General features: G+C 41.1%; 1 protein-coding gene across 1 annotated transcript in view; it reads left to right on the plus strand.

Annotated features, from left to right (window-relative positions):
• Nucleotides 1–26,962, plus strand: part of LOC128688861 (protein FAM185A) — a 43,234-nt gene extending 16,272 nt beyond the window's left edge. The window contains exon 6 of the mRNA XM_070085398.1: nucleotides 26,049–26,962. Within this exon, the coding sequence (XP_069941499.1) occupies nucleotides 26,049–26,256 (208 nt within the window). The 3' untranslated portion in view covers nucleotides 26,257–26,962. The remainder of the gene's footprint in view (nucleotides 1–26,048) is intronic.
• Nucleotides 26,963–27,543: the final 581 nt, after the last annotated feature.

The raw sequence follows: 27,543 nt of genomic DNA on the forward strand, positions 1-27,543 counted from the left end.
CAGGTACCTAATTAATGCTAGGTGAATAGGAACAGCAGGTGTACAGAAACATGCCTGAAGTTTCCACCCGTGTCAGAGATAGAACACATACGGGTTATTCGGTGCCATTCTGAAGATACTCAACTATTTGTAAAGAAATAATCATTGCTAGTACAATCAGAATCTCTGTCCAAGAGTTGATACCAGGATCTGAGAACATTATGGGGCAGCGTTCAACGAGGTATTATGCTTTGCATGTTCACTGAGTTTAATCGTTTCTAACAACTACCTTTAGATGCCATCATAAACATAGGGAGAAGTAATGAATAATTCATGCCGAGAATTGTAAACAAACACATATGATGGACAGTTACTGGGCGAGACGCCAGATTCACAGTTTTCTCTAATGCTGAATCAGAGAAAACATGATGTTTACTCACCACTCGATAGAATATAAGCATTGCATGGTGATACATAGCATATAGCATATAAGCATTGTATGCTTATATGCTATATGCTATGTAATGTGTTTCTTGTATAATTTTGAAGAAAATATCATATGGATTAATGAAAATGTCTATATTAACCTAAAATAAGACATTTAATGTGCCCAAGAGTGATTATTATTAAACATACATTGCATATAAACATTGCTACACACCCTGCCTTCCTACTACACTCCCTGCCTTCCCACTACACTCTTTGCCTTCCTGCTACACTCCCTGCCTTCCTGCTACACTCCCTGCATGCCTGCTACACTCCCTGCATGCCTGCTACACTCCCTGCATACCTGCTACACTCCCTGCCTTCCTGCTACACTCCCTACATGCCTGCTACACTCCTTGCCTCAATGCCTTCCTGCTACACTCACTGCCTGCCTGCTACACTCCTTGCCTCTATGCCTGCCTGCCTTGAATTCTATCGTGTTTCTCACTTTCTTTACCAAAGTAACTTTACTAGGAACTTTCTTTGGGGCCAGGGCTACTTACTTCGCAGTTGCACTGAATCAGTAACCACCAAAAACGATGGATTATAGCGAAATGTTTGGATGAATGAGCAGAACCTTCCTCACTTGCCCAGAAACACAGCCACACTGACTCAGGACTGTTCGAGCAGGTGGCGGTGGAGGCGTCCAATAGGGCCAATGAGCAAAATAACGGCCGATAACCGGAAGCCGAAAAACCAGCCAATAACCAAGTTGTCGGATAAGCGGAACGGCCGATAACTGAGGGTCCACTGTATTAAGTAATCAATACGGCTAGGCATAAAAAAAAAGATAGAAAATTAAATTAGATGCACAGTACATACAATACTTACCCTAAAATGTGGCACCAATAAAGGCACCAAACATAATGAACATGGGCTCATTTGAAAGCTAACGAAATCATGGAACACTGAAAAGAGGGTGCCAAATAAGTGGGGCCCTCCTGTATTATTTTAATGTAGTATGTCCATATGTTGAGTGTTTAAGAGTTATTTCCCAGATTTTACACCAAGAATACATAAGGAACATAAGCAAGCAAACAAATTTTATTTTCAAAATATATATAATTATTACAAAATTAGATAACATTTATTTCTTACATTTATTATGAAGAAATTGTTTTATTATTTTAAATTACAAAGCTCTATAAAACCAGCAATTTGTGAAGAAATCATAAAACAGTTTTAGTTGTAATAATTATTGGAGGTAGAAATATAGTGGTGACACTAAGGGTATAGATATGAATGGTGATTATAATCTAGATAAATGAATTACTTTCAATATATTTGACATACATTGGAACCTCTACCTGCGAGTGTGTCCACATGCAAGTTTTTCCAAATACGTACGAGCAGTCGATGGGTCGATTTTTTGCTTCCATATGCGAGCGGACCTCAAGGCAGGTTCCTTGACACTGGTGAGGGGCTCTTGCTCTTAATCTCGGGAATTGTATCTCATTTGTTTGTTGAACTATCTTATTGAAACTTGGGAATGTATGATGGAAAGATGCTTCTTAACATACACCAAAAATGAAAGAAATCTAAGCATAAATAATGGAGTTCACTTCTCAGCAATTAGCCGCCCCTTAGTGGTATTTTCGTATTGTTTTTATGGTTGTATTCACGTTTTTTTTGTCTCATTTGATAGAATGGAAGATATATTACAGAAATAGATATGATTTTGCTTGCCTTCACGATGAAAAGTACCTTGAAACTGAGCTCAACACAGGAGAAATGGTCCATTGTTTGGCTATGTTTCAGGGTAAACAAATGATGTCACTGTCCATTCCAATATGCAGTTGTGAATGGGTTGACATTATTTATACAATTATTGCAATAAGGAATAACGGTAAATCTTATATTTTTTGTGTGAATAAAAATTACAAATTATTTATATATTAAATGAATGATGAAAGTATTTTCTTTTTTGGGGATTTTCTTTCTCTTTGGATCACCCTGCCTCGGTGGGAGACGGTCGACTTGTTAGAAAAAAAAAAATAATAATACAGTATAACCACAAATTTGGAACGTATCACAAATCGAACACTTTTTTCGAACCCACTTTGTCCCTATTATTAGACTTGCCCCTATTTTCGAACCGCCAGGTACAGGACCTGTCCAGCAGCCCGCTCTGTCCGTGTCCCCACACAGGCGCCGTGATCCAGTCTGGTTTTGTTGATGTTTGAGTGAACACTAACCTTCACTCTCATTCAAACATTTTACGATTATTTCATTGTGTTTAGTGCTTGTGGGAATGTGAAATAAGCTACCATGGGCCCAAAGAAACTTGCTAGTGGTACCCCTGTGGTAAAGAAAGTGAGAAATACCATAGATGTGAAGAAGGAAATAACGCAGAAGTATAAGAGTGGTGTGAGACTTGTTGAGCTTGCCAGATGTACAGAGGACTATGGACAGTTATTTTGTGAGACAGAAACTTAGGACTGTAGACAGTTATTTTGTGAGACAGAAACAGAGGAGTGTAGACAGTTATTTTGTGAGACAGGGGTCCAGTGACTCTCAAGCTGGTCCTAGTGGCATTAAAATACAGAGAAGGGAAGTAACCCTAGAGAGGGCTTTGATACCTGACATCCTCATGGAGGGGGATTCTCCTTCCAAACACTAACCCCAACTCCCTCTCTCCTCCTCCCTATCTTCCAGATCCCATCACTAGTCTTCAATAAAGGTAAGTAAAAATGTTATTTTATATGTTGTTTAAATTTATTAATACACAATTAAACACTATATTTGTTGTGTGTATGTAAAACTATAATTAATCTCTATAAAATGTATTTTTTTTTTTTGTGAATATTTTTGGGTTTCTGGAATGGATTAATTGTATTTCCATTATTTCTTATGGGAAATATTGCGTCACTTTTCAGACTTTTCGAATTTAGGACTAGCTCCTGGAATGGATTAAGTTCGATATTTGAGGTTCCACTGTAATAATACAGTGGAACCTCAAAAATCGAACGTATCACATATCGAACATTTCGAAAATAGGACCATTTTTTCGGACAAACTGTGCCCCTATTATCGAACGCGCCCCTATTTTCGAACCGGCAGGTACGGGACCTGTCTGCCGCCCGCTCTGTCCGCGTCCCCGCGCAGGTGCCATGAGCAGTCTAGCTTTGTTTATGCTTGAGTGAACACTAACCTGCGCTCTCATTCACGCATTTTACAATTATTTTGTTGTGTTTAGTGCTTGTGGGACTGTGAAATAAGCTGCCATGGGCCCAAAGAAACTTGCTAGTGGTACCCCTGTGGTAAAGAAAGTGAGAAACACCATAGATGTGAAGAAGGAAATAATACAGAAGTATGAGAGTGGTGTGAGACTTGTTGAGCTTGCCAGGATGTATGGGAAAAACAAGTCGACCATCGGTTCTATCCTGTCAAAGAAAGAACAAATCAAGGAAGCTGATGTTGCGAAAGGTGTTAATATAGGGAGTGGATAAGGTGCCTTCCTCAAAGATTAAGGAGATTTGTGCCAAGTGGAATGATGTCCAAATGTTTGTGCAGAAGTACCACCCTGAGCTAGCTGAAACAAGCCATCTTTGCAACAATCAGTGACAGAACCATGTCCCATTTTAGTGAAATGTTAAAGAGGCACCAGAAAGAGAGGACTGTGGACAGTTATTTTGCGAGATGGATCCAGTGACTCTCAAGCTGGTCCTATTGGCATTAAAAGACAGAGAAGAGAAGTAACCCCAGAGAGGGCTTTACCTGAAGTCCTCATGGAGGGGGCTTCTCCTTCCAAACACTAACCTCAACTCCCTCTCTCCTCCTCCCTATCTTCCAGATGCCATCACCAATCTTCAATAAAGGTAAGTAAAAATTTTATTTTATATGTATTACTATACATAATTAAAAACTATAGTATTTGTTTTATGTAAAACTGTAATTAATCTCTATAAAATGTATTTTTTGTGTGAATATTTTTGGGTTTCTGGAACGGATTAATTGTAATTCCATTAGTTCTTATGGGAAATATTGCTTCGAATTTCAGACTTTTCGAATTTAGAACTAGCTCCTGGAATGGATTAAGTTCGATTTTGGAGGTTCCACTGTAATAATATGTATAATAATAATACGTATAATAATAATACTATAATATTTTTATTTTTTTTATTATCACACCGGCCGATTCCCACCAAGGCAGGGTGGCCCGAAAAAGAAAAACTTTCACCATCATTCACTCCATCACTGTCTTGCCAGAAGGGTGCTTTACACTACAGTTTTTAAACTGCAACATTAACACCCCTCCTTCAGAGTGCAGGCACTGTACTTCCCATCTCCAGGACTCAAGTCCGGCCTGCCGGTTTCCCTGAATCCCTTCATAAATGTTACTTTGCTCACACTCCAACAGCACGTCAAGTATTAAAAACCATTTGTCTCCATTCACTCCTATCAAACACGCTCACGCATGCCTGCTGGAAGTCCAAGCCCCTCGCACACAAAACCTCCTTTACCCCCTCCCTCCAACCCTTCCTAGGCCGACCCCTACCCCGCCTTCCTTCCACTACAGACTGATACACTCTTGAAGTCATTCTGTTTCGCTCCATTCTCTCTACATGTCCGAACCACCTCAACAACCCTTCCTCAGCCCTCTGGACAACAGTTTTGGTAATCCCGCACCTCCTCCTAACTTCCAAACTACGAATTCTCTGCATTATATTCACACCACACATTGCCCTCAGACATGACATCTCCACTGCCTCCAGCCTTCTCCTCGCTGCAACATTCATCACCCACGCTTCACACCCATACAAGAGCGTTGGTAAAACTATACTCTCATACATTCCCCTCTTTGCCTCCAAGGACAAAGTTCTTTGTCTCCACAGACTCCTAAGTGCACCACTCACTCTTTTTCCCTCATCAATTCTATGATTCACCTCATCTTTCATAGACCCATCCGCTGACACGTCCACTCCCAAATATCTGAATACGTGCACCTCCTCCATACTCTCTCCCTCCAATCTGATATTCAATCTTTCATCACCTAATCTTTTTGTTATCCTCATAACCTTACTCTTTCCTGTATTCACCTTTAATTTTCTTCTTTTGCACACCCTACCAAATTCATCCACCAATCTCTGCAACTTCTCTTCAGAATCTCCCAAGAGCACAGTGTCATCAGCAAAGAGCAGCTGTGACAACTCCCACTTTGTGTGTGATTCTTTATCTTTTAACTCCACGCCTCTTGCCAAGACCCTCGCATTTACTTCTCTTACAACCCCATCTATAAATATATTAAACAACCACGGTGACATCACACATCCCTGTCTAAGGCCTACTTTTACTGGGAAAAAATTTCCCTCTTTCCTACATACTCTAACTTGAGCCTCACTATCCTCGTAAAAACTCTTCACTGCTTTCAGTAACCTACCTCCTACACCATACATTTGCAACATCTGCCACATTGCCCCCCTATCCACCCTGTCATACGCCTTTTCCAAATCCATAAATGCCACAAAGACCTCTTTAGCCTTATCTAAATACTGTTCACTTATATGTTTCACTGTAAACACCTGGTCCACACACCCCCTACCTTTCCTAAAGCCTCCTTGTTCATCTGCTATCCTATTCTCCGTCTTACTCTTAATTCTTTCAATTATAACTCTACCATACACTTTACCAGGTACACTCAACAGACTTATCCCCCTATAATTTTTGCACTCTCTTTTATCCCCTTTGCCTTTATACAAAGGAACTATGCATGCTCTCTGCCAATCCCTAGGTACCTTACCCTCTTCCATACATTTATTAAATAATTGCACCAACCACTCCAAAACTATATCCCCACCTGCTTTTAACATTTCTATCTTTATCCCATCAATCCCGGCTGCCTTACCCCCTTTCATTTTACCTACTGCCTCACGAACTTCCCCCACACTCACAACTGGCTCTTCCTCACTCCTACAAGATGTTATTCCTCCTTGCCCTATACACGAAATCACAGCTTCCCTATCTTCATCAACATTTAACAATTCCTCAAAATATTCCCTCCATCTTCCCAATACCTCTAACTCTCCATTTAATAACTCTCCTCTCCTATTTTTAACTGACAAATCCATTTGTTCTCTAGGCTTCCTTAACTTGTTAATCTCACTCCAAAACTTTTTCTTATTTTCAACAAAATTTGTTGATAACATCTCACCCACTCTCTCATTTGCTCTCTTTTTACATTGCTTCACCACTCTCTTAACTTCTCTCTTTTTCTCCATATACTCTTCCCTCCTTGCATCACTTCTACTTTGTAAAAACTTCTCATATGCTAACTTTTTCTCCCTTACTACTCTCTTTACATCATCATTCCACCAATCGCTCCTCTTCCCTCCTGCACCCACTTTCCTGTAACCACAAACTTCTGCTGAACACTCTAACACTACATTTTTAAACCTACCCCATACCTCTTCGACCCCATTGCCTATGCTCTCATTAGCCCATCTATCCTCCAATAGCTGTTTATATCTTACCCTAACTGCCTCCTCTTTTAGTTTATAAACCTTCACCTCTCTCTTCCCTGATGCTTCTATTCTCCTTGTATCCCATCTACCTTTTACTCTCAGTGTAGCTACAACTAGAAAGTGATCTGATATATCTGTGGCCCCTCTATAAACATGTACATCCTGAAGTCTACTCAACAGTCTTTTATCTACCAATACATAATCCAACAAACTACTGTCATTTCGCCCTACATCATATCGTGTATACTTATTTATCCTCTTTTTCTTAAAATATGTATTACCTATAACTAAACCCCTTTCTATACAAAGTTCAATCAAAGGGCTCCCATTATCATTTACACCTGGCACCCCAAACTTACCTACCACACCCTCTCTAAAAGTTTCTCCTACTTTAGCATTCAAGTCCCCTACCACAATTACTCTCTCACTTGGTTCAAAGGCTCCTATACATTCACTTAACATCTCCCAAAATCTCTCTCTCTCCTCTGCATTCCTCTCTTCTCCAGGTGCATACACGCTTATTATGACCCACTTCTCGCATCCAACCTTTACTTTAATCCACATAATTCTTGAATTTACACATTCATATTCTCTTTTCTCCTTCCATAACTGATCATTTAACATTACTGCTACCCCTTCCTTTGCTCTAACTCTCTCAGATACTCCAGATTTAATCCCATTTATTTCCCCCCACTGAAACTCTCCTACCCCCTTCAGCTTTGTTTCGCTTAGGGCCAGGACATCCAACTTCTTTTCATTCATAACATCAGCAATCATCTGTTTCTTGTCATCCGCACTACATCCACGCACATTTAAGCAACCCAGTTTTATAAAGTTTTTCTTCTTCTCTTTTTTAGTAATTGTATACAGGAGAAGGGGTTACTAGCCCATTGCTCCCGGCATTTTAGTCGCCTCATACGACACGCATGGCTTACGGAGGAAAGATTCTTTTCCACTTCCCCATGGACAATAGAAGAAATAAAAAAGAACAAGAGCTATTTAGAAAAAGGAGAAAAACCTAGATGTATGTATATATATATATATGTATGTGCGTGTCTGTGAAGTGTGACCAAAGTGTAAGTAGGAGTAGCAAGATATCCCTGTTATCTAGCGTGTTTATGAGACAGAAAAAGAAACCAGCAAATCCTACCATCATGCAAAACAGTTACAGGTTTTTGTTTCACAGTCATCTGGCAGGACGGTAGTACTTCCCTGGGTGGTTGCTGTCTACCAACCTACTACCTATAATACTATAATAATATAATACAATAATAATAATAATAATACATATATGTATAATAATGCAATAAGATCACAGTAAACAGGTGATTTCAAAATATGCAAAACAACCACTCTGAAAGAATAGAGAAATTCCAAGCGCTTTCGTGACTACTCACATTATCAAGGAACTATGAAAGTGAAGCATCCAAGGAAGCTATATATGGGGTCGGCCAGCACCTCACTATCAGATCCCACAACGGTTAAACACGTGACGCGCGGCGAGCCAACTTGGATAGGTCCTTTGCAAAACTCACCCCCAAGCTATTTATTTGTCCAGTGTATTATTAAATTCTACCCAAATTCTATTAATTATAAATGGATCTAATTTATATAAACCAAAGGAAATATTCATATTATTGTCAAAACTGCTTTTTATGAAACAAGATTCAATTATATTCCTGTCGACCATGGACTTGCTTGATACTACTTTCTCAACTTTTTGAAAATCAATTGGATGGTTAAAATCTCTTACATGAATAAATAGAGCATTGGAATCTTGTCCAGTTCTAATGCTATATTTATGTTGTTTTAATCTTAGTTCGAGATTTTTACCAGTTTGACCATAATAAACTTTATCGCAAATTTTACAAGGAATCTTATAGACACATCCATCAGCATTTTGGGGGGAATTCTTAATCAAAAGTTTTTTTACTGTATCAAGATTTTTGAATACAACTTTAATATTAATAATAATAATACATATAATAATAATGTACTACATATAATAATTATAATAATAGACGGCTTCAAAAGGCCGTCACTAGATGGCAGTGTTTACCACAAAGAAGAGGGAGCAGTTGTGGTCGCCTCCACCTGTTAGATGAACTGTGATAGATAAATAAGCTGTATAGATGATATTAGTGAAATTATTCATAAAGTATTTTGCCCGGTTTCCAAACAAACTCTCGTCCACCGCCGACACTGCCCATACCACTACATGAATGACATATTTTATTCATTCTAGAGTATATATCATGTTTCTATGTTATTTATATTGTTTGTTACGCCATATTAGATGAACTGTGATAGATAAATAAGCCGTATAGATAATGTTAGGGAAGACACATATGCAACAGTTAGGTATCTTTATTTCGAAACGTTTCACCTACACAGTAGGCTTCTTCAGTCGAGTACAGAAAAGTTGATAGAAGCAGAAGATACTTGAAGACGATGTAATCAGTCCATCACCCTTGAAGTTTTGAGGTGGTCAGTCCCTCAGTCTGGAGAAGAGTATTGTTCCATAGTCTGAAACAGTTGAAGTGACAGGATGGAGCCTATATACCACCAGGAGGTGAGATGTAGGCCACTAGTAGAGGTAAGAATGTTGTCGTTGGAAGGTCAGGTCCCTCGACCCTTTGACTGTCAAAACCCCAAATCCTGAAGTGTCTCCTGGTGTCGAAAAATATTTGGAAAAAAAAAATTATTTTTTCTTATGAAACGATGGAGAATCTTTTCCTGATGGTATTGACACCAAAAGTACAAAATTTGATTGAAAACGTACGGAATTACGCTCTTGCGAAGTTAGTGACCTCATTGATATTTACACATCAGCAATTTTGCCCACTTTGAGCCCTATTTTTGGCCAATTCCATTGTTCCACTCGACCAAGCTCATAGCTATTTCTTTAGAACTCCATTTGTTCTATCGATTGAGTAAAAGAAACTGCCCATTTACCGATTTCAACTACCAAATAAAACGGTCAATAATTGGCAATTTGGCCAATTTCACGCAAATTGAAAAATATGCCAATTTCAAAATGGGGTCCAGAATGAACAATACAGACATTCCTAGCACTAAAATAACATTTTCTCTGTTCATTAGTCACGTCTCCAGGCCCCTCTTATATTACTCTTGCTTTCTATTTTGAATTTTTATTCACACAAAACATAGAAGATTTACTGTTATGCAGACTACTGGAACATTGTAATAATTGTATAAATAATGTCAACCCATTCGTGACTGCGTATTAGAATAGTTAGTTGGACATTTACTGAACAATGACGTCATTTGTTTACTCTCGAACACGGGGCAAAACTCGAACATTTCAGCTAATTTGAGCTCCATTTCAAAGTTCTTTTCACAGTAAAACTAATCAAAATCACCTCTATTTCTATGTTTCCATTCTATCAAATGAGGCCAAAAAAACAAAAATACAACCATAAATACTATATGACAATGCACCTCAAAGTCAGTGTGTTAATCCAAAAACACGGTCAATTATTTTTTTCTCATTATGCACTGCGTGCTGCAGGATTTTTTTTATACTGTGCACACTGACCACACAGATGCATTCTCTCACATGTGGGCCTACCAGCTTTCTCCCGCTTGATTTGAAGCCGCTAGAATTTTTGAGTATACAGTGGACCCCTGCATAACAATCACCTCCGAATGCGACCAGTTATGTAAGTGTATTTATGTAAGTGCGTTTGTACGTGTATGTTTGGGGGTCTGAAATGGACTAATCTACTTCACAATATTCCTTATGGGAACAAATTCAGTCAGTACTGGCACCTGAACATACTTCTGGAGTGAAAAAATATCGTTAACCGGGGGTCCACTGTATATACGTTAAACACATTGGCTCGTAAGACGTATATATACGACCGAAACAGTCAAAGGGTTAAGAGAGTTCCATATTTTTGGGCCTTTTTTTTCATGAAGCATCTGTTCAGGGTGAGTCAAACACATGGGATATCAGGGATATTTGTGCTTGTATTGTTGCAACTCTGCAAGAAGAGTTTTAGGACTGGGTTAATATTTGTATTAATTGTTTTGTTCATATGGCATGCACAGTAGGAAGTGTGGATGTTTTGTATATTGAGTAAATTTTTATTTTTAATATTGGTGTTGTATAATGTCTGGTACCTAACTGAGTGTTCATTCTAATACTATGTATATTTCATTGTTATGAGTTACAATGGGTTTTAGGTGATTTGTTGTTGTAGAACCCTATCATTATTATTATTATTATTATTCTCATCATCAAAAAAAGCGCTAAACCGACTAGAGTCATGCAGGTAGAGCCCTATGTATATGTGCCATAAGTGAGTGAATAATATTTGAGATACCTGTACATTGTAATGCATTTTTGAAAGAATGCCCAATTTAAGACCTTTTATTTATTTATTTTTTTACCTCAACGGACATCTCATGCCAAGGCAGATTGACCCAAAGAAAAAACATTATTATTATTATTATTATTATTATTATTATTATATTATATTGATGTACAAACCCTATAGGGGTTTATACATCAGTACAGTGGACCCCCGGTTAACGATATTTTTTCACTCCAGAAGTATGTTCAGGTGCCAGTACTGACCGAATTTGTTCCCATAAGAAATATTGTGAAGTAGATTAGTCCATTTCAGACTCCCAAACATACACGTACAAACGCACTTACATAAATACACTTACATAATTGGTCGCATTCTGAGGTAATCTTTATGCGGGGGTCCACTGTATATACCTGGGGAATGGGATGCAGTCAGATGTGATTCTTAAAAAAAGATCATTACAATTCCTTGAATAAAAAACCCCCCACCATCTTTAACCCTTTCACTGGCAGTCACATAGAACTATGTAATTAAGGCCAGGGTCCCATAGAACTATGTCACTGAGGCTAAGGTCCCATAAAACTATGTCACTGAGGCTAAGGTCCCATAGAACTATGTCACTGAGGCCAGGGTCCCTCACATCATGAGTTCAGCTCACTTGGATAAGGTAGGAGTGGTAAATTTTGGCTTAGATATGAGAGAATAGGTCTGTGCAGTGAGCATGCACAGTATTAAAAAAAAATCCTGCCCCAGGCAGTGCACGATGGAAAAAAGCAAATTATTATTATTATAATCAAAAGGAAGCGCTAAACCTACAAGGGTCATACAGCGCAGCAGGGCAGGGAAGGATGCAGGGGTATTGGATAGCAAGAGAGAGAGGGATGATTATTAGGGCATGGAGTGCAGTGGGGCAGTGGATAGTGCAGGGGTAGTGGGTAGCAAGAGATTGTGGTGGAAAGTGCTGTGAAGAGTACTAGAGTTATTATCCTCAGAGTTTGTGCAGTAAATCAGTTGCTGTCAAAAAGTCAGTGAGAGAGCCTGGGTTAAAGGAGGGTCCATCAGCAAGAAGGGAAGGTAAAGTAAGGGCAGTAGAGCGGTGATGACAACAGAGGTAAGTTCTGCGTGCTCGTTGATAGAGTGGGCAGTCCAACAGAATATGGCTAACAGAAACTGGAACCTGGCAATTCTCGCAGAGTGGAACAAGGCACCTCTCCATGAGATACCTGTGAGTAAGACGAGTGTGGCCGATGCGAAGACGGGAGAGAGTAGTCTCCCAACCTCAACAGTGATGATAAGAAGACAGCCAGAAACCTATACTCGGTTTAATAGAATGTAGTTTATTATTGAGCAGATCAGAGCAACATTGTTGCCAACGGGTGCAAAAGTGGGTAGCAATTACAGCAAAATAGCCTGTGAATGGAACACCTCTATATGAAACTGGGAGGTCATGTACAGCTGACCTTGCAGCAGTGTCTGCCTGTTCATTACCCTGTATGTCAACATGACTGGGGACCGAACAAAAAACAATATCTTTGTGCTTGCTAGAGATACTGCGTAACCAAAGTTGGATATGAAGAACCAGAGAATGAGGTGTATCAAATTTTTTGTATAGCCTGTAAAGCACTAGGGAGTCTGAAAGGAACACAAATGGTCACACAGGCATAAATCCAATACAGATAAGTGCTACAAAAATGGCATACAATTCAGCCGTAAAAATGCTAGCAGGGGATAATAAATGACCTCGCACGATGTTGTCCGGAAACACCACTGTGAATCCAATGTCATCAGAAGACTTGGAACCATTGGTGTTCACTGTGATAGAATGAGAATGAGATTGAGAGTGGTTAAGAAAAAGAGAGCGAGAAGCCACCATAGGCAGTTGGGCTTTCGCACATGGCAGTGGGAAAGAACAGACACGAACCGTCAGAACTTCCCAAGGGGGTAGGGAAAAGTGAGATGCTACATGAACATAGGTGGTAACTGAAGAGAAGACAAGAGCGGATGTAGGCAAAGAGAAAAGGGACAGGGTAAACAGGGGCGACGAACAAATAAAGAACGTCTACTAATACCAGTGACTATCCTATGTATGGAAGGATTCCGGAGGTCATGAGAGCAAACATAATAGTGACGGCAATGAGCATCACAGCGATTGGACAAGGATGGAATATTCACCTCTGCTTAGAGGCTCGCAGCCAGTGAAGAGTGAAAAGCACTGAGGCATAAACGTAATCCCTGGTTATGGACAGCCACTGGGCCAAGTGGCCCAGTGGCTAACACATTGGTCTGGAGTTTTATGACTCTGATCGCAGGTTCTAACCCCACCCATGGTATGGTTTGTTTGTAATCGTGTCATTATGATTTCGTGAGTCGTTCGTAGTGGAGAGACTGTATGTCTCTAAACACCACATCAAACATCTATTTACCAGACAGTCCATTACCTTGCAAACTGCACTGGTAAGAGCAATGGGATGATAGTGGGATGCACCATATCCCGTAATACCCGGTTTGTAGAAAAGGAGAACAATGGCAGATTTCCACAGCTGGGAAAGAACTCCTTGTGACCAAATAAGATTAAAGAGTCGTAAGAGGACTGCAAGGGCTGACTGATGTAAATGCTGTAGCATCTGAATATGAATGCTGTCAGGCCCAGCTGCCGATGATTGGCAAGCTGAAAGTGTTGCCTCCAGTTCCAGAAGTGTAAAAGGCACATTATAAGATTCTTCTCTGATAGAAGAAAAGTTTAAGGGCTCTAACTCCCTGGCAGATTTTGAGGAACGAAACAAGAGGCATAGATGAAGCCCCTGAGAGATGTGGACAAGATGATTACCAATTTCAGTGGCAACGTCAAGAGGGTTTGCAATATCAACACTGGCAACCCAAAGAACAGGAGCCAGGTCGGGAGAGTATTTACCACTCAGTTTCCGTACTTTTTTCCAGACTGCACTCATAGAGGAAGCAGAGGTGATGGTGGAAACATGATCTCATCAGCAATTGCATTTAGTGTCATGATTGACACAGCGAGCGACCGCTCATTTCTGCTTAAAATCAAGGAGTCTCTCTGTGGTTCTCTTGTACCGGTACCTGCCTTATGCAGCGTGTTTCAAACATACTGCCCGAGCACAAGCAGGAGACCACCAAGGCACGCACTTCTGAAGAATGCCTGCCCAAAGTTTGAGGTATAGAATGTGAAGCTGCAGTTTAAACTAAGGTCAAGAAGGTGTAAAAGCTCATCATTGGAGGACGAAAAAGGAACCTCACTAAAAGCAGTTAGATGTGAGTAAAGGTCCCAGTTTGCTCGGTCAGATTGCCAGCGTGGGCTATGAGGAGTTGGTGAATACGAAAGAGAAGTAAGAATGATTGGAAAATGATCACTGTCATTCAAGTCCGGGAGGACACACCAGGTGAAGTCTGGTACAGTGGAGGAAGAGTAGACCGAGAGATCGCTGCAAGAGAGGGAATGAGTACAAGGTTCAAAATGGGTGGGAGAACCTGTATTTAAAACTTGGAGGGGGAAAGAAGCGTGAAAAGCATCCAACTGAATGCCCTGGGAGTCACAGTGAGACCCCCCAGAGGAATTGGTGGGCATTAAAATTGCCAAGTATCAGAAGTAGTGGCGGTAAGGAAGAAACCAGAAATGCAACATCCAGGATGGATAAGGCTTGAGAAGGAGAGGGATACAAAGAACTGACTGTATACCACTTATTCAAGTGTATACGGGCTGTGGTGTAATGCAGTGAAGTGTGAACAGAGGTGACGGTATGGAATACTGGTGCATACAAGAAGTGCACTTTCATTAAAGGTTCCATCAGGAAAAGGATCCGATGAACATAATAAATCATAGCCCGAGATGGGATGGATAACAGTGGAGCATAATTTGGGTTCTTGTAAACAAACACAAACGGGAAAACTGGGAAAGCAACACCTGGAGCTCACCCCGGTTACCTCTGAGGCCACAGATATTCCACTGTAAGTAAGCCATGATTTGCGAAGAGAAAGATACAAGAAATCAGAAGGTAGAGGTATCTATGGACTAGTAGGGTTAGAAAAGTCCACATGTGGAAGTAGCACAAAACTTTTAAGCAGCGAAGGATTAGGACACTGTGAAGAAAGGAGTTGTGCAGATGGAGAAGAGTGAAGAGGAGGAACAGGAGGGTGGATTGGTGTCCATCAATGGTCTAGTCTCCTCAGTGTATTCTGAGATAGCTTCAAGTGTTTCTGAGGACAAGGACGTTGTATGTGGTACAGTATTGGAGATGGAAGGAGGGTGAGTGAAGATCGGGGAGACGATGGACTGTATCAAAGTAGGGGGGGATGAAAGGGTAGAGGGAACTAGAGAAGAAGCTTGGGAGGGGACAGGAGAGGAAGCGACCTGGGAGGGGGCAGAAGAGTAAGAAACTTGGGAGGAGACAGGGGAAAGAAGCTACTCTAAGAGGAGGAGGATGAACCTCCACACTCATAACAGAGCCAGTTAGAGATGAAGAACAGGGTACAGAGACTGGAAAGGAAAAATGAGTAGGTTGCAGAAGGGAAGGAGGAGTGAAAGGAGATTTTAACAATGGGGATGTTTTGGACTTCAGAGAAGGAGAGGGGCGATGGGGAATAGGTGTTGTACGAGGTCTCGTAGACACAGAAACTTGTGAATGAGAAGAGAAAGAAGTCTCCGAGTCCAGGACAGCAAAAGAATTAGAGACGGGGGTGACTGTGGAACGGGTGACCACAGAGGAGGCTGCAGAAGTTGGAACCCCAGAGGAAGGGGGACGTTTAGTAACTCGAGAATAAGAAATACTACGGGGAAGTTTCCCTTGGAGGTGTAGATGAGAGACTGCCATAGCATATGGGAGGCCTTCTGCCTCTTTGAGACAACGGATTTCACGCTCATTTAAGTAAACTTGGCAGCAGCAAGAGTAAGATGGGTGAGCCTCATGACAATTGAGGCAAGAGGGAGGTAGACTACAAGACATGCTGGTATGGTTGTCGACACCACAGACTGGGCATTCGGTGACAGACCTACAATATTTTGCTGGATGACCAAAACACCAGCAATTTCTACACTGTTGCGATGTAGGGATCACCTTTTGAACTTGTAAACAGTGTCCTGCTCCATATACAGAGGATGGAAGCTCATGGCATTCAAAAGTTAAGCGAGCTACATTGCAAGTGTATCGTCTCCGCCTGTGGGCAGGGAGGACATAAGTGTCAACTTTGAGAATTGGGAAGTCTTGGAGTTCTAGCTGTTCCAGAATGTCATCACCACATGTCAGGAAATTCTGTTGGACAATGGTATGGGGCACAATGACAGTACCACTACAAGAACTGAAGGTATGATGTTTTTCAATAGTTACAGGAATAGTATTGGTAGTTGTAAGGAGAGAAAGATTGTGAGCTTGACTAGCATTCTGGACAGTGATAATGGGTGTACCGCTCTACCAACATGGTGTAGGAGTGCCTTGCTAATACTATGGTCAGAAAGATAGGCAGTAGAGGAAGTCAGTCAGTCAGTCATTGTGTATTTTGAAACAGTGTGAGTAAAGGGAGTGTGTGACTTGCCAGTCTTTTCTGAGTAGAATGAGAAGGAAGCGAAGAGGGGACGGGGGTGGAAGGCATAGTACGAGGAGGAGGGTGAATCTCCACAATTGTAATAGAGCCAGAGAGAGGGGAAGAACTAGGTACAGAGACTGGAAAGGTAAAGTGTGGAGGTGAAAGAAGGGAAGGGAGGGGCAAAGAAGATTTGAGCAATGTGGATTTTTTGGACTTCTGAGAAGTAGAGGGGCGATTGGTATTAGGTGTTGTACGAGGTCTTGTCGATACTGGGGCTTGTGAGGAAGGACGTGAAGATGTGAGAACAGACTGAGTTGTAGTCGGGACGTCAGAGCCAAGGACAGCAAAAGGATTAGATGCCGGAGTGGCTATGATAGGGGTAACAACAGAGGAGGCTGCAGAAGATGGGACCCCAGAAGTGGGGGGATGTTTTGAAACACGAGAATAAGAAACACAGGGTAGTCTCCCTTGGAGGCGGAGATGAGTAACTGCCATAGCATAAGGGAGACCTTCTGCCTCTTTGAGGCAACGGATTTCACGTTCATTTAAGTAGACCTGGCAATGGCGGGAGTACGAAGGGTGAGCTTCATTACAATTAAGGCAAGATGGAGGTTGACTGCAAGATGTATTAGAATGGTCGTCGGCACCACAGACTGGGCATTCGGCCATAGATCTGCAATATTTCGCTGGGTGACCAAAACGCCAGCAATTTCTACACTGTTGCGGTGTAGGTATCACCTTTCGAACTTGTAACCGATGTCCCGCGACATATACTGAGGACGGGAGTTCTCGGCTGTCAAAAGTTAAATGAGCTACATTGCAAGGGTAACGTCTCCGCCCACGGGCAGGAAGGACATAAGTGTCAACTTTGAGAATTGGGAAGTCTTGGAGTTCTAGCTGTTCCAGAATGTCATCACCACATGTCAGGAAATTCTGTTGGACAATGGTATGGGGCAGAATGACAGTACCACTTCAAGAACTGAAGGTATGATGTTTTTCAATAGTTACAGGAATAGTATCGGTAGTTGTAAGGAGAGAAAGATTGTGAGCTTGACTAGCATTCTGGACAGTGATAATGGGTGTACTGCTCTACCAACATGGTGTAGGAGTGCCTTGCTAATACAGTGGACCCCCGGTTAACGATATTTTTTCACTCCAGAAGTATGTTCAGGTGCCAGTACTGACCGAATTTGTTCCCATAAGAAATATTGTGAAGTAGATTAGTCCATTTCAGACCCCCAAACATACACGTACAAACGCACTTACATAAATACACTTACATAATTGGTCGCATTCGGAGGTAATCGTTATGCGGGGGTCCACTGTACTATGGTCAGAAAGATAGGCAGTAGAGGAAGTCAGTCAGTCAGTCATTGTGTATTTTGAAACAGTGTGAGTAAAGGGAGTGTGTGACTTGCCAGTCTTTTCTGAGTAGAATGAGAAGGAAGCGAAGAAATATCATCAGGTAATGGTCTTCAGCGTTTAGGTGTGGGACTGGAGTTGGTCTGACATGGAATGGGTGGGCGATCTGAAAATTGCCGCACCATAGAGGGAGAAGCTGGAAGCATAGTCCAAGAAGAGCAGAGGTCAAACATATTGAAGGAGTCAGTCAAAACCCTGATACCTGGAGCAGGTGTTGAAATGGCACCAGCAGGAGGTACAGGGGCATTAGAAATGTCCGAAGAGTAGCCAAAGAACGAGGCAGGGTCAGAACAAGGTGTGGTATCAGGAAGGGGCCCGTGGGGGAGCAGGTTCATGGATTGGGGACTCCATGGTTAGGTCACTCCTTTCTTTTTGTGTTATAGATAAAAAAAGAAGAAAAGAAAATAACAAATTTAAAAAAAAAATGGGGAACGTGGAGGAATAGCTCCTAGGAGGAATGAAAGGGCCATGAATCTCCCTCTGCGCCCAAGAGGACCTCATCTCCGCAAGTATTGCAAATGCGGCAGGGAACCCGTGCTGTACCCTACCCTTCATGCCAGTAAACCAGCAATCCGGCATAGCAACCTCACATCCACCGAGCCACCTCGGTGGGCAAAAGAGAGGGAGGCCAGACACCCGCCACAAAGCATACCTCCTTTGGCCACCACCCCCTGGAATCCAAAAGGTAGCCTCCACCTGTCACCCGAAAGACACCCAAGCCACCCGCCGGGAGACCTGAGAGGGATCAGGACATTCCCAGGTGATCTAGATTCCATGGCAAACTACACCACCACCAAAGACCTCAATGGAATGGGATGGACCCCAGTACCCTTACCCCTACTGAGGAACTAGAGTGCCTGTGGGAAGATTCCCTTAGGCTGAAAATAGGAAGGGAATAGGGGAGGGATGGGGAGGAGGAAGAAGAGAGGGAAAAGGGGAGGATGGGATAGGGAAGGGGGGATTGGGGGGTAATTAGGTTCGGTCTGAGGAAGAAGACCAAAAGGTCTAATTCCTCAGATCAAGAGCCTCTTCACCGCACCAAGGAGCCCCCCTTGAAGAGGTGGAAAAAGCAAAACTGACGTGTTTGGTTTAAAATAGCAACTTTGAGGTGTTTTCTAGGATAGTTTTATTAGTTGTTTCTTAGAATCATTTGATAGAATAGAAGACACTCTTCTAAAATATAAATGAGTTTGGTTGATTTCAAGACCAGAAGTAGCTCGAAATTAGGCTCACATTAGTGGAAATACATGTACTTGATTATTGCTGATTTTCCTGAGGAGGGTAAGGCCCCTCCTACACCCCCTGGTCTATTTTATGGATTTTTAATCATAGGTCTGATTCAGTTATTGGGATACTATAAACCAAGATCATTCCTGGTTATATTTTATTATTCATAGAGTCCAAGAGTAAAATTTAAATCAAAGTTGGTGCAGTAGGTTAGTTTCCTTTAAAATAAAGTCAGTCTGCATCATAGGTGTGACTTTCAGTGAGGATGTGGGTAGTGGCATAGCAAGAGCACATTTTTCAAAATTGGCATCTTTTCAACAATTTTCAAACTCTTTAGTTCACTTGTGCCAATGATGTTTCATTTATCCTAACTTGTTCATATTGTACCACATTTTTCTGACCTTCCAATAACTAGCGCAGTTGCAGAATGATCCTTTAGTCAGCTGAAACACACAAAGTCCTACCTTCGTTCAACAATGGGTGAGGATAGATCGTCTGGGTTAGCTTTGCTCTCCATTGAAAGAGTTGGCTACTGAGTACACATAATAGATAACTTTACTAGAATGAAGCCTAGATGAAAGAGAGTGTTGTAATTGCTTCATACATTTTTCACATTGTTTTGTTTTCATTTTACATTTAAAATTAAAATAATTAACTAACACGTTTTTATTATGTTTCGAGATTTATTGTGTTTTTATTTTAAATATAAAGCAGTTACAGTGGTCCCTCAATAATCGTCCATAATCCATTCCTGGAAGTGGGACTATTATAGAAATGGACGATTTACAAATCAATTTTCCCCATAAGAAATAATGTAAATTCAATTAATCCATTCCTGACACCCAGAAGTATTAAAACAAAAATTTTTTTTACGTGAAATATAGATGTAGTACATAAACAATACAGTGGCACATGATGAATTAAACATTAACAGAATAACACTTACCTTTATTGGCGATTCTTCTTTGTGTATGGAAGAGTGGAGAAGGAGACAGATTGGATGATTTACTGTTTGGAAGGGTAATCCCCTTCCATCAACACCTTGGGTACCAATTGCTTTTCTGGGGTTACTTCTCTTCTGTTTCTTAATGCCACTAGGACCACCTTGAGAGTCACTGGAGTCCTGTCTCACAAAAAAAGTGTCCAGAGAGCTCTGTTTCTGGCGTCTCTTTAAAACTTCCCTAAAATGGGCCAGGACTCTGTCACTGTACAAGTTGCCGATATGGCTTGCAACATCCTTCTCTGGGTGATGTTTCTCCATAAATCTTTCCATCCTACCCCAAATTTCAAAAATCTCCTTAATTTCTGAAGAAGGCACCTTTCTCCATCTCTCTTCCTCCTCCTCTGCAGCAAGATTCTGAGCTGCAATCTGTTGCTCTTCCTGCTGAAGCTCTTGCAGCTCCTCAGTGGTTAGCTCTTCGTTGTTGTCCTCCACCAACTCTTCCACATCCTCCAAACTCGCATCCAACCCCATGGAACTCCCCAGTGCCACAATGGATTTAACAAATGACATAGGCTCATCTTGGTCAGCCCCAAACCCTTCAAAATCCCTCTTGTGGATACAATCTGGCCACAATTTTCTCCAAGCAGAGTTCAAAGTCCTGGTAGTCACTCTCTCCCAAGCCTTACCTATAAGGCATACGCAATGGAGAATACTGAAGTGTTCTTTCCAAAAATCTCGTAGGGTCAAGTGAGTGTCTGAGGTCACATTCAAGCACCTTTCAAACATTGCTTTGGTGTAGAGTTTTTTAAAGTTTGCAATGACCTGCTGGTCCATGGGCTGGAGGAGAGGAGTGGTATTCGGGGGCAAGAACTTTACTGTGATGAACCCAAACTCCTTCAGAGTTAGGTCATCCAAATTTGGAGAATGAGCAGGTGCATTGTCCATTACTAGGAGGCACTTGAGATCCAATTTCTTTTACAGGAGGTAATACTTCACACTAGGGCCAAACACTTCATTGAACCACTCGACGAAAATGTCCCTTGTGACCCATGCCTTACTATTAGATCTCCAAAACACACACAATTTACTCTTCATAATATTGTTTTTGTTGAACACACTGGGATTTTCAGAATGGTACACTAGTAATGGCTTCACTTTGAAATCCCCACTAGCATTAGCACAGAACATTAGCATCAGCCTGTCTTTCATAGGCTTGTGTCCTGGCAGCGCCTTTTCTTCCTGAGTAATGTAGGTCCTCTTTGGCATTTTCTTCCAAAAGAGGCCTGTTTCATCACAATTGAACACTTGTTCAGGTTTTAGTCCTTCACTGTTTATGTACTCCTTGAATTCATGCACATATTTTTCAACCGCCTTGTGGTCCGAACTGGCAGCCTCACCATGCCTTACTACACTGTGTATGTCAGTACGCTTCTTAAATCTCTCAAACCAGCCTTTGCTGGCCTTAAATTCACTCACGTCGCCACTAGTTGCAGGCAATTTCTTTACCAAATCGTCATGCAACTGCCTAGCCTTTTCACAAATAAGCAACGTCGTAAGTCTATCTCCTGCTAATTGTTTCTCATTTATCCACACCAATAATAACTTCTCAACATCTTCGAGTACTGGTGATCTCAATTTTGTCAGCATATTTACCCCCTTTGCAACAACAGCGTCCTTGATTTCCTTTTTCTTGGCTATGATGGAAGATATGGTTGTACGGGATTTGTTATACATCCTGGCCAGTTCGCCCACACGTACGCCACTATCATATTGTTCAATGATGTTTTTCTTAAATTCAATCGTATTTCTCTTTACCAAAGGCTTGGCACTAGGAGCTTTCTTTGAAGCCATGGTAGCTTATTTAGCACTTAAATAACTTGCAAGCACTAAAATAAATGGAATGTTATGAAATATTTCACTGGAGCACGTGAGGGGACCATCGCTCACTGGTAAACAATGGCACACTGGCTGGGAAGGAAAGGCCGAGGCGGCTCAGAGCGTGAGTACGCGTCTGGGACGAAGGACTATTAGCGAGTTACTAGACCATTTGAGAGCCAATATTTTGACATAAAAGCAGGACTATTTCCGAAATGGACGACTTTCAGGTCAGACGATTATTGAGGGACCACTGTATATACTTCCTTTAAAACTGTATCCTTATGTTTTGATTTTAAATACAAAATAATAATTATGTTAAAAGAAAACAATGTACACGTATAATGAATTTAAAATTATTCAGAACTTGTCATGGTGCTGTTTTGCATGTGCTCGATTTCCCTAACTTTTAAACTTGGCTATGCCACTGGATGTGGGGGATAGGTATGGAGGACGTGGTTAATTATCAGTAAGATAATCTTTAACTTGGGCATGGGAGTTTGGGATTTTGCTGGCCAGGTTTTATCCTATACGTAGTCAAGAAGTTATTTGGTATGTATATTTATGAAATCACCCTGCCTCGGTGGGAGACGGCCGACTTGTTAAAAAAAAAATTTATGAAGTCAGAAATTTGGATGGAAGGGTCATTTGGTTTAGTTTGCATAATTTCTTTGGTCATAGAGAATTTACATGAATTAAGTATTTCATGGTATTTTCCAGGACTTTATTGTGTCTCCTTTTGTTTCATTAAACCTGTTAGCATAATACACTTTGGATTTCATTACCTTAGTGGCATTGATGTACAGTGGACCCCCGCATAACGATCACCTCCGAATGCGACCAATTATGTAAGTGTATTTATGTAAGTGCGTTTGTACGTGTATGTTTGGGGGTCTGAAATGGACTAATCTACTTCACAATATTCCTTATGGGAACAAATTCGGTCAGTACTGGCACCTGAACATACTTCTGGAGTGAAAAAATATCGTTAACCGAGGGTCCACTGTACTACATTTTTTGCTAGTTCTTTGGGTATTAGCCATATCTGCATTGTTTTTCATTGTTAGGGCCTTTGTCAATGGCTACGAAGAGGCTGTTCATTAGTCATAGACTATTTAGTCTGTTGTAACCTGTTTGTTTTTTAAAGGACAGTGTTTATTTATTTATTTAAAAATTTGAGCACACATACAGAGGTACAAAAAATACAGATAAGAGCAGCATGCCAAAGCCACTTATACTATGCATAGCATTACGGGCTGGCTTAAAATTAACTTAAGATTAACTAAGCAATGATGAAATCAGTGATAAATCTTTAATGTAAACAGATTACTGTAAAGCACAAGTGAGTATTACAAAGACAGGTCATATGGTTGTATGCCTTGTTGTACATTCAGTAGAATGGAGTATTCTGTTAGGTAGTGTATTTAAAAAATAATAAAGTTAGATTGGGTTTTAGGTTTAACATTTATGTGATATAATTGTGAGAAACATTTAAGATATACAATTTATAAGGTTCAGTTATTCAGTATTTATTTGGTTTTGGGTGAGTAAGTGATCTTTGAGAAGAGACTTGAATTTATAAACAGGTAGTGTTTCTTTTATATTTACAGGTAATGAATTCCAGATTTTAGGGCCTTTTATGTGCATTGAGTTTTTGCATAGTGTGAGTTGGACACAAGGAACATCAAAGAGTGATCTGTGCCTTGTGTTATGGTCATGTGTTCTGTTGAGGTTGGCAAGGAGATGTTTGAGGGGAGGGTTAATATCAGAGTTAAGTGTTCTATGTATGTAATAGGTGCAGTAATAAGTATGGATGTTTTGTATGGTGAGTAGGTTTAGTGTATTGAATATTGGTGGAGTGTGCTGCCTATAGTGAGAATTTGTTATCATTCTAACTGCAGCCTTTTGTTGGGTAATTAGTGGTCTGAGATGGTTACTTGTTGTTGAGCCCCATGCACAAATTCCATAGGTGAGATAGGGGTAAATAAGAGAGTGATGTAGAAACTTTTATTTTTTTTTTATATATATATCTTAATTTCTACAAGTACATGTACAAGGTATACAGTCCTAGCTGACATTAATGACATACTACTACATGGAAAACCGGTTGTTATGCTGATCATTTCGGGCAAATTAGGTCAGTTTTGTCCCAGGATGCAACTCACACCAGTCGACTAACATCCAGGTACCCGTTTTATACCGATGGGTGAACAGGGACAGCAGATGTCTTGTGGAAACACGTTCCTAATGTTTTCCAGCTGTACCGAAGATTCGAACTCCGGACCTCAGTGTGTGAGCCGAGTGCGTTAGCGATCAAGCTACGGGACACCTAACTATTTGTAGGACCTATAATATGGGAGCCATTGTTGCATTGATGGGAAAGCACTAAAGCTGTAGGGGTCATACAGCACCTAGGGGAATGGGAATTATAATAAAAAAAAAGTGCTAAACCACAAGGGCCATACAGCACTGCAGGGCAGGAGAGGAAGCGAGAGTATCAGGTGGCAAAAGGAAGAGGGATGATTAGTAGGTTATGGAGGACAGCAGGGCAGTGGATAGTGCAGGAGTAGAGGGTAGCAAGAGATTGAGGTAAAAAGAGCTGTGGGGAGTGCTAAAGGCATCATCATCGGAGTGTGTGGAGTAATCAGTTGTCAAAAAGTCAATGAGAGAGTCCGGATTAAAGGAGGGTCTGTCAGCAAGAAGGGAAGGTAAAGAGAGAGCAGCAGAGCAGAGATGACGTTGGAGGTAAATTCTGCGTGCTCATTGATAGTGGGCAGTCTAACAGATACAGGGGAATGGGAAGCAAAAAGGCTTGATTGAAGAGATAAGTCCAAGCCCCAAATCAGAAGCTACCTCACCAGGTTCAAGACACCATTAAAGGAAAACGGGGACATGCAAGTTAATGTTTTGATCTCTGTTGTTAAATTCTCTTTGCCAGTTAATGTTCAGTTTTGAACCAAAGTGAGATTTTATTAGTTTTTGTTAGAATGATGAAATGTTAACATTTAGTGACTAGGAGCACTTTGATGTGTGTTTACTCATGGATCTGGTATTGTGGTTATATTCTGAGGTATTCTTGAGGGTAGGTTTTGTGTGGTTAGCTGGATAATATTTGCAGAGGCAGTAACCAATAAGGAAGGTATTACCATTTTATGAACAATAATGACTTTTTTTTGTGAATATGTAAAATGCCAAGTACAGTAATTATTATTGTTATAATCAAAAAGAAGTGCTAAACCACAAGGGTTATACAGCAAATGCAAAGTAAATCATACAGTATACACATTACTTTGCTGTACATCTCTTAATACAGGTCTTATTCCTGCAATACTGTACTTCCTCTCCAATTTAGAATGCCTGGTCTGAAACTGGGCCTCCGATCCCAAAAGCTTAAATTCTGTACCATATACTGCATTAACATACTTTTTAGAAAAAAGAAAAACATCTGCAGCACTGATTAAGGAAGCAGTTACCTAATTGATTTTCAAAAATTCTGCAGCGCTGTATAGCCCTTGTGGCTTAACGCTTCTTTTTGATTATAATAATTCAAAAATTCTGGTTGACTATCAGTTTATTTGATCTATTTTTTATTTCATATCTTTGGATCCAAACTGACTGCCTCCCTTTTTCTTGGTTCTTTATGCCCCATGCAGGTTTAGCACTCCCCATGAATAATAATTGTCATAATGTGTTCCTAATAGAACAGTTCTATTTACTGTTATATTTGGTTGCATCTCTCTCATGCTTGGTATGTTAAACTGTCCTCTTCTCACTACACAGGCATGACATCGAGGTGACTGCCCCATCCTTGGACATCAGTGAGCAGATAAGGTCAACAGGAACTATATCTAATAGTAATAAGACTTTTAACTTGAGGAAATTAAATTCTGAAGAACACACACTGAAAGCCACAGTAATAAATGGAGGAGCTAAAATAAAATGTCAGGACTGGTTTTCATCACTAGGAATAAGCACAGATGTGCAGTAATAAGTTTTACTATGCTTATTATTGGTAGTACTGTGTTTACCTTAAGCTGTTGCACTAAATATTGTATTAGATTTGCAGTTTACTGTCATAGGGGTCTTACAGCACCAAGAGTAATGAGAAGGAATCTGGTTTGAAGGAAAAGGGGAAGTCAGATCCAGTGCCTTGGATAAAGTCCCTCACTAGCATCAAGAACCACCCTTGAGGGAAGTGCTACATTGGTAGGGATTTGAAGTTTTATGCTTCCAAAAACAGCTCCCTAAAGGAAGATAGATGCCATAGTCCCAGTGAAGGGCTTCTTCTCCAAGGAATTAGATCTCTTCTTTTCCCAGCTCTAACCAATTCCTGCCATTTTCCCAGGTCCTGTATGACACCTATGGGTTTTTGTACTCTATGAATGTTACGCCAAAAACTTTTTTTTTCTTTAAGAGGTGAAAATGCCAAATTTGTAGGATCATATAATAACTGTTAATGGGAGGTATTCAGGCTCAGTCCAAGGTAGTAAAGGGTATTATTATTATAATCAAAAAGAAGTGCTAAACCACAAGGGCTAAGTAAAGGGTAGGTTCAGTTCTTTTAATAATGTCCTCATCAGTGTCAAGGTTACCTCTGTGTGTGTGTAGGGGGGGGGGGAGGAGTGGTGGTGATCTATGGATTTGGCACTCGCCCATGAATGTAATAATAATACTGTATAAATTCTTAATAACAATTCTATTTCTAATTTCTCCCCTCTTCAAGGGGGGCTCCTTGTTGTGGTGAAGAGGCTCTTGGTCTGAGGAATCAGACCTGTCGGTCTCCTTCCTCAGACCGAACCTAATTACCCCCCAATCCCCCCTCCCTATCCCATCCTCCCCTTTTTCCTTTCCTCCTCCTCCTCCCCACCCCTCCCTTTTGCCCTTCCTCTTTTTGGCCTTTGGGATTTCTCCCACAGGCGCGCTAGTTCCTAGGTAGGGGAAAGGATACCGGGGTCCATCCCATTCCGTTGAGGTTCTTGGCGGTGGCGTAGTTTGCCGTGGAATCTGGATCGCCTGGGGATGTCCCGATTCCTCTCCGGTATCCCAGAGTAGCTTTGGGTGTCTTTCGGGCGACGGGTGTATCTCTGGAAGCCGCCTTTCGGATTCCGGGGGTGGTGGCCGAAGGAGGTATGCTTTGTGGCAGATATCCGGCCGCCCTCTCTTTTGTCCACTGAGGTAGCTCGGCAGATGTGAGGTTGCTATCCCGGATTGCTGGTTTACTGGCATGAAGGGTAGGGTATGGCACGGGTTCCATGCTGCATCTGCACTACTAGCG

The sequence above is a fragment of the Cherax quadricarinatus genome, chromosome 16 (assembly GCF_038502225.1).
Source record: "Cherax quadricarinatus isolate ZL_2023a chromosome 16, ASM3850222v1, whole genome shotgun sequence".
NCBI classification, from domain to species: Eukaryota; Metazoa; Arthropoda; class Malacostraca; order Decapoda; family Parastacidae; genus Cherax; species Cherax quadricarinatus.